General features: G+C 33.9%; 1 protein-coding gene across 1 annotated transcript; it reads right to left on the bottom strand.

Annotated features, from left to right (window-relative positions):
- Positions 1 to 344: 344 nt before the first annotated feature.
- On the bottom strand, positions 345 to 2,528 carry LOC144443007 (alpha-2,8-sialyltransferase 8F-like). Its single transcript, XM_078132381.1, has 4 exons — positions 2,509 to 2,528; positions 1,800 to 1,889; positions 982 to 1,223; positions 345 to 568 (listed from the first exon to the last, which is right to left on the bottom strand). Exons 1-4 carry the CDS (start codon positions 2,526 to 2,528, stop codon positions 345 to 347), a joined length of 576 nt encoding a protein of 191 aa, XP_077988507.1.
- Positions 2,529 to 8,767: the final 6,239 nt, after the last annotated feature.

Genomic DNA, 8,767 nt, shown 5'->3' with positions numbered 1-8,767 from the left:
GCTGTTTCATCACCTACCCATATAAACTGAATGTAGCTGGCATTTAAAATATTACAATGAGACAACCAAGAAAGTTAAACCTGTTACATTGGTATGACTTGGTTCCAAGTTGATTTTGAAAAATAAAGAAGTACAAAATCTTGTTGTAGACACATCACTTTAAAGTTTGATTAGGATGTTGCTATAATTGTCTTGATTAAGTACAGTTGCAACATAGGATGGCTGGATTATTATGATGGAAATTAAGTATGAAAATTTTGTTTTGGTTACAACTTTAAATCTTCAAAAAATGATTATCTATCATTGCCCTGAACATGAAGTTGTGTGAGAACGCAATATTTGCGCTATTTTTTATATTTACATGGTTCATCTGTCAACTTTAGCACCCCAAGTTGATGAAGTTCAAATATCATTAAGAACTCGCGTGAAAAGTCATGGTCATTAGATGTCACGTTATTGTAATAGTGATAATGAACTGTCGTATTGTCAGGTCCATTCTTGAAAGGCCAAAATCCATACACTTGAATGTTATCACAAAGCTCTATCGCCACACTGATGAAGTAAAACCCTGGAAAAAAAGTGGAAAAGTTAAAATATTGAATCTACACTACACAATATTTATGACTAAATCTATCTGAAGGCAGTTAGGAGTCATGAATATTCACTGTTCATCCAATGCATATGCATGCTTGCCAAGTCCCAAGCAGCAACAGTGACCGACTGCTAACCAATGAAGGTAAATTAGAGTTTTAATTTCCTTCCTTGATTCAACCGACAGTGATATTGATCTAATAAGTTACTCAGTGAATTGCAGGCACACTATCAATGTTTGTATTTTGTCTGACAACAGTGTGTAATTCATAAGGAAAATGTGTGAGGTGTAAAAACATAGTGTGTTGCTTAATTGAAACTGTATACTCTCTCTAGTTTGGTGGTAGCAATGGTGTCCATTTATGAATTATGGCATAAAGTACAACTTACCAGTTGATAGACGTCCTGTAACTCCCCAAGGTTTCCAAACATTGTTGATTGCTCGGACATGATCAGGGTGCATAAAGACCATTTTGAAACCAGTCTTTCTCAGCAAAGAGTAGGCTGTTTTACTTGCAGGTGTTATCCAAGGTAAGGAGAAATCAGGGATCCAAATGAACCCATCTTGAATAGCTTCTTTCATGTCTTGTACAAATTTGGTTTTGTTTGCAGGTGTTTTCAGTGAGCTATACCTGCCAAAAGAGCAAAATATAGAACAAGGATTGTATGTTGTAACTATTGGTTAAAGTTGTACATTTGAACTGTCACTGATGTCTTTCTGATTACAATTTCTCCAACACTTTAAGCTATACAAGCTGTAACTGGAAAGTTTTTCTTGCAAATGTTTTGTTAGATGTAATGACTTAGCCATAATACCATATACCCTGAACAGTACTGAAAGATCTGTTAGTAAGCAATTATTTATGTAACTGTACACATACTATGGTACAATACATCTAATAAAATTTGCATATAGGGGCACTAGTCGCATTCTGTTTTCCCTAGGGCGATATTCATGTAGCATGGAAGTCGTATCAGGGATTTGCTTTGGTTATGAAAAAGAATACATGTCTGTGCCTGAGAATGTGATATGTTATAAAGCACTTATTGCCTTGCCTTATTCGGGCACTAGTAGATGTCATATTACCCCTTGTGTTGTTATATAACAACTATTTCTGGCTTTCAGCCTTACAACCTTACAGCCCACATTGTAATGGATGTCTACTAGTGCCCTCTTAGCCAGGCAATAAGTGGATTGTACATTTTACCTTAATGCATAGATTGATTGATTCAGTGTATTGATTGTGGTCTTATTACCAGCATCTTTTGTGTAAGGTTCTTTTGGTGGAACATTGAATCTGAAATAAAGGTATTAATGATAATATTAAACGTTTTACATTCACACATGCTATAATTATATCTTACCTTAATTTATAAATTAAATTAAATGAATGACTGAGTGCATTGATTGTGGTCATAAAGTGGCCATATGGATGAGGATTGGGTTTTTATTTTAGATTCGGTATTTTATTTAGGTTATCCATAGTTGCATAGGTCTATTTTCAACAAGAAAAATCAATTATCCTCTTAGCAATATTGTAGCTTCAACATTTTCAGTCATTTCCACCTCTTTTTTCAGGAGTTTATTTCATCTCTGTAGTGATAGAACTTTGTGATCTGATTCAAGTTTATGGATTTTGGCCTTTCACAAATCGACCTGACACAAAAAAAAATAGATTCAAGAACTCTATGACAGTAATGCAGAGAAGCCCCACTTGTAATGACCCAAACATTTTGTAATACCTATCATGTTATGCCTTAGCATCACAGATGGATGGGGAGGCTTGCAATTTCTTGCCATCAGTTTTGCTGAAAGTGGTTCTCTCATCTCTCCCAATTCCCCCATCCAAAGATATTGACAAAAGACTTGTTCAGATATTCACCACCCTCTGATAGTGCACTACATAATAAATCTACCTGAAAACAGCATCTGCCATGTCAATTTGTTGTCCACATCCACTACCTTCTAGAATTCCACTACTGCCAACAATACTGCATGAATTAAATTTCTTCCTGGCAAACAATTCCTTCTGTTTATTGGTAGAAAAATTAATGTTGAATCTTATGTACTAAAGGAAATATTTTCAGCGATTAATAAAATTCTTTTGATCAGAATTTAAATTATCTCTTAGAAGAGATAATTAGTGTCTCTTCAAAGTTTTCGTGTCAAAGATATTACTTTTATTTGCTTAGTTTACTCATAGACCCTCCACCAACGGGTCTATGGTTTACTTTATATTAAAGATATGTAGAATACCACTAAATGAAATAAATAAAGGTGTCAATAAATTTGAGTTCTTGAGAGTAAATTCATGATTTTGTATCATTTAAATTTGTACGACTATCAAAATAACTTATAAACTTATACCAGCTTATGCCACGTTAAAGATATGATAAAACAAGTGGACATAGTCTAAGACCAATTTACCTTGGATAGATATGCGTACACGAATTTCGTCATTGATACTCGTCTGTTATTAATAGATGTTTTTATCCGTGTTCCCACTTTGACATTCTGTTGTGTTAAGCTGAATTGCTCCTGAATAGTGGACACCTTAGTTATTTTTTTTCTGTGAATTGAATAAACATAATAGTCAATAAGTAATCTGAGAATGAATGTCCATGGACTCTTGGTTCATAGTTACAAATGAAAATATCCATCAGTCTTTTTTTCTGTCTGTTTCACTTCCAAAAACGTTTCATTCTACAAGTATAAATTTTCATTTGTAAATATGTAATCTGTTTTGCATCACAGCAACTTATAACATTCTTCACATACTCTGCAAAAGTAATCAAGGAGTTTGTAACAATACTATTAAAGAGCAACTATTTGTACATAGCAAGAATTTCTTTCAATAGAAAATGCATTGCTAACTTTGTTTTTAATATTGTATTTACTTCTATTTTGTGTCATATATTCTTCATATATGCATTGATGATTGTTTATTTGTGTTTACCGGTTTATTTGTTGCAAAATAAGCAATTGATACTATGCCATATTCCAACTACTAAAGAGATAAATAAAAGATTTATTTCATATGAACAATCTGGTTCAACACAAGAGATAAATGCTGTTCGCAAGTCATTTGTGGGCAGGAAGTGAATGCCAGAATGATTGAATCTGTAGTGTGAATACATCATGCAGATATAAAGTTAACTCTAAATTTCCATGTTGTTCACACTGTACTGTTTTATTAGTAACAAGTATGCCTAACCACTGCCTTATTAGTTTTTTAATATCACATTGTGTTCTTTTACACATATTTTGTTTACCATTTTGTGCACTGCCATACAATCAGCAGTAATGACCCATTTTTTGCCCTCACTCTGCTATATCTTGGTCATCATCTTGTGATCAGCACTTATGAAATGGCTGGAACTTTGGAAATGCAAATATGGCGTATTACAAAAATCTGAGCTTTTTGTGCCGGACGCAAAATTCTGGCATATGCCACAATTTATAACTACTGAACTGAATATTATCAAAATATCTAAAGGTTGCCTTACTAGCTAACCAACTTCTTACAGGAAACAACATGGAAAATTGTAAAGCACTTCAGCACAGAGTGGGAAAGTGCTACATAAAGAAATCATTTTGTGTTTTATCCAGATACTGTAAAGACCTGTTATGTATAACTTTTTATGCTCCAATAAAAAGCTTTTAAATACAATAATAAAGTGCTACATAAAAAGCAACATTATTATTATATTATCATTATATATTAGTATTGTTACTCCTTACACATGATTAGATTGGCCCTGTCTTTTTCACTATTTTTCATAGCAACTATGGGTTTGAGGTATGCTGGGGTATTATTGTGTAAGTTGCCATGATGGATGAGAAAGGGCTATTTATTTTGGATAGTCAATGATAAAAACAACAACTTTACTGTTTCTCCACTTGAAAAAATAATGTGAACAACATAGTCAAAGTCCATGTTTTTAACTTAATAGTTTGTTCTCTTTTGGACTAGTTCTCTTAATAGACTTACCGTATTTTGTCTCTGCTGGAATCATTTTGTTTCCATGGCAGATGTAAGCTTTCTACAATAGCTTTTGTTAATTTGTTGATATTTTCTTCTTTCATCATAGGTTGGTATTTTAGTGTCACATTGATACATATATCCATGTCCTCTGTATGTTCACGTGTGATACTGTTTGTGTACAAGTACAAATGGGTTATATATGATCAATTCAAAATCACTGCAAATGATATTATATTATCGAGGGTTAAATTTACAGAAATATTCTTAGTTAAACTTCAGCCACCTAATTATTCTTTTCCCTTCTTTTCAGAAAATATTTGTTTTTCTTAAAATCAGATAAATGTAAACACACTTAACTACAATGAAAATCACTAAACCTGAAACAAAATATTTAGCTCAATAAAATCTTATCAACATAGTAACATTTTATCACCTGGCACGACAAAAGTCTTACTAACATTGCTACACTTTATCATCGTGCTCAACACATCTCTGTTGGTAACATTTTATTTAACCAGAGGATAAAGTATATCATTGTTAGTAAGATTTTTGTTGAACCAGATGATAAAATGTAGCACTGTCTAGTGGTAAGATTAGCTAGATGATAAAATGTGTAGCACTGTTGGTGAGATTTCTGTTGAGCCAGATGATAAAATGTAGCACTGTTGGTAAGATTGTTATTGAGCCAGACAATGTTTTGCTTATATCATATTGTTATGTTAACTGAACTAATGACAATTGTTAGTGGTTTATTTTTTCACCTTGAGAATTAAGACATGCTCAGTGATGGTGGTTTAGGTAAGTGCTCTGCTGAGAAGATTAGAAATCTGTATTTTACCTTGATAGAGATATGGAATCATTTAGTTGTTTGACTGTAGTTTTATTACCAGTCTCTCCACTGAAAGCTTTTGCTGGTGTAACATTCATGAATCTGGAACAAAGTATTGAATAATATATGCATTCTTCATTCACTTCACCTGCTAGGATAAAATGTTGCTATCATATTTATCTACATAAAAAGTTACGAACAATCTATCAGTCGTGAAAAAAAATACATTGAGATTTCCTATGGTAGAAACCATATATGATACAAACAAAAATTTGTCATTAATATTCCCATTTGTCCTAAAAATATGGCCTTGAAAAATGGATAGAATACACCAATTATTATAAACATACTCTTAATTGAGTGCCTGGTACATATTGATTATACATATTGGTTATGAAGGATATTTTTCTGCAAGGTATAAGTTTGTATATGCCCTCCTGAAAGGATTGATATTTTGAGATTAACATATTTGTATTAGGTGGCCATTTTGCACTCACATACCAAATATGATGGCTAATTTAGCCTTTTGAAGGCCTTCAGTTGACCTTCAGAAGCCTTACTTAGCCATTCAAAAGACAATCATAAGCAACACCATCATTTGTGATGAATGAACTGATAGATGCAAACATTTATGTCTGGTTGTGACATTATTAGGAAACATTTACTAAAAATCTTTGTAGAAGACACAGTCGCCCTTAATTACTTTGTTCTATGTGAGAATGGTGGCATGATAAATTGTTAGCAACAAATATATACTACCGGGGCACAAAGTGTCTGTGATATGTAAGAAGTGGCTTGGTTTTGATAATTAGATCCTGAGGATCAACATCACGGTTAAAGTCTTGAAAGAAAGCTGATAACATTGGGGAAGATACTTGAATGGAGTCCCTATATGGTTTCTAGTTATACAGTAAGTTCACTACAAATAAGGCAGACATTCAGTACAGTGTGATATGAACTCAGTCCAGTGGGTTTTGACTTTACTTAATTAAACACATGTACATTGCAGACAGACAGACAGACAGACAGACAGACAGACAGACAGACAGATCTCGACAGTCAGATAGGTGGACAGACACTTTGCCATGCCTATAACACTACTGAACCTCAATAAAAAATAACAATTATAATATAACGGTATCATACCTTGGAAAGTATGCTGGTATCCTGGTAAGGTTAATATTAGTTGTATAGGAATTGGTGATTGTAGCCAATAGCAAAATAGTTAGGAGTACCATTGACATAAATACCGTTAACATAGTCCTATGTTTTGCTATTTTGAAAATTGTCTGTGCACATGGCATGATAATGGTCTGGTGATGGAGGCGTAGCAACAAGGAGACAGTGATTCTGAAGCTTGGTGTAGACTGGTTGACTCTGACGTACACACAGGAAAGATGGCAGGATCACTGCTCAAGTGTACACGACATCTACAGTCTTGCAGACAACCTCCAAATAAAAAGATATAAATAAAAATAATTTGAGAATATCGATGTATGATTATTTTCATTTTATTTTAAGATTTTTGCCAAGTTTCAGATTTCAGTTATAAAATGTGATATGATCATTCATGTTGCTTCTCTTTTTATGGAGACAATTACCTGGAAAATGCTATTACTAAGAAAACCTTACTCCCAAAGACATGAACAGCAACTTGATTGACAAACAGTCCTGCATTACACAATGCTTTCTTTGAGCAATGTGGACACAAAACAATCTTGCTGGATTGGAAATATGGATAACATATGTTCAATGACAATAAAAGTTACGTGAGAATTGTTGTGCCGTCAGCTTCCTAAATATTTTTGGAATTTCCAGAGGCACTTTCCTGAGAAATGTGTGAATAATAATAATTATTTTATCAACAATATACATTTAACATGAAATGTGCATTGGTAATAAACTGTTTAAATATACGCTGTTAGTTTGTTTACAAAGGAGGTAAAATAAAAATTATATTATATCATGCTACTATGGGCCATTCTGATTGGATAATAACTGTGGTAAAATCCCATTTTACCACGGCTGGCAGTGGTAAAATGGGCCCCTAAACTAGCACATGAATAGTACTCACAAAAAAGAAGCTAGTGTTCGTTCTTATACCAAATAAGTTAACACTTCCTCAGAGTAAAGGTATGTCAGGTATCCTGTACAATAGTTTGGGTTACAGTAGTCCAAATAATTCCACTGATGACCTTGCGATCGAAAGCAACGATCGATCAGTGGCTTCAACATCACTGGCCATGGCTGATAACGTACAAGTTCTCCCATGCAACGAGCCGTCAGCGTCCTGCTCTCGTTGAATCAAGCAACACCAATTTATAATTAACTTTTAACCATCAGTCAAGTGCGTCAGGATTATTTCAAAACTGTACATTTTCAGGTTCAGTCAATGTTCAATTTGTTAACCATTAAATTAAAGTAGACTGTGTAACGTCGCGTCTCTGATTTACTGCCTCGAGCTTTCTCCATTCAACTGATTCAACGCCGAGACATCTATTTTTAGCAGTGTACAAGATTGTATTGTTCTTATGTAAATATCCAAACAAAATTGTTACTTTCTTTGACCTCTTGTCCCGTTTTCTTCGTTGCTCTAGTTTTCAACGCGTTTTCGTTAGCATTATATGATGTAAATAAAGTAATTTATCAATGCAATGCAATGCAGTGTATGGTTTGTGTTCATGCAGTGTGTGTGTATGGGCGACGTGAACGTATCCACTCATCAAAATATATGCTCGTTCCCGACGATCTATTACCGACGATCTTTTTCTGTACGAGCGAATTCGCCTTTTCAGGCATATAAATAACCACAGAATCACATTTAGAAGAAATAGACACATATTTTGATATAATATAATAGCAATAACCCCCGCCGAAGGCGGGTATACACTCGAATTTGGTACAATTCGCTCCATATAGCACTCGCCATTCGGCTCGTGCTATATGTCGCGAATTGTACCAAAATCTCGTGTTTACCCGCCTTCGGCGGGGGTTATTGCTTAAATATATAATCTTGGGTCTCCAGGCAAAGTTCTGAAATAGAAGTCAAAATGTTACCAACATTATTCCATTTTTACCTTCTGTACAAGCAACTTATCAGTCAGAATAGCTCCACTGTTTTTTGTTTTTTGTTGGTTTTTTTTTTTGTTTGTTTTTTGTAACATGTGTAGAAGTGGTTCGGCTGTTCAGCCCTTCCACTATGTAGTTTTGTTTTAGCAAAGTAATTAAGTGGTTAGTGGTTTCACATGATGACTCACACACATTACAGAACATATTTCGCACAGAAAGTTGGTAAAATATTGTACTTTTGTATTATAGTCACCATTACACAAAATAGCATCAATGTAGCACAACTGTATTT

The sequence above is a fragment of the Glandiceps talaboti genome, chromosome 12, assembly GCF_964340395.1.
Source record: "Glandiceps talaboti chromosome 12, keGlaTala1.1, whole genome shotgun sequence".
Lineage (NCBI taxonomy): Eukaryota > Metazoa > Hemichordata > Enteropneusta > Spengelidae > Glandiceps > Glandiceps talaboti.
Note: the sequence above shows the minus strand (reverse complement) of the source record. Positions and strands in the feature narration are given on the sequence as shown.

What these genes read in the sequence shown, in the direction of transcription:
- LOC144443007 (XM_078132381.1), bottom strand. Translation starts at nt 2,528, where the DNA reads ATGGCAGATGCTGTTTTCAG. An exon ending in CAATCAATCTATGCATTAAG is followed by an intron (nt 1,224 to 1,799) that starts GTAAAATGTACA and finishes CTCTTTTGGCAG; the next exon opens with GTATAGCTCACTGAAAACAC. An exon ending in TACAGGACGTCTATCAACTG is followed by an intron (nt 569 to 981) that starts GTAAGTTGTACT and finishes CTTTTTTTCCAG; the next exon opens with GGTTTTACTTCATCAGTGTG.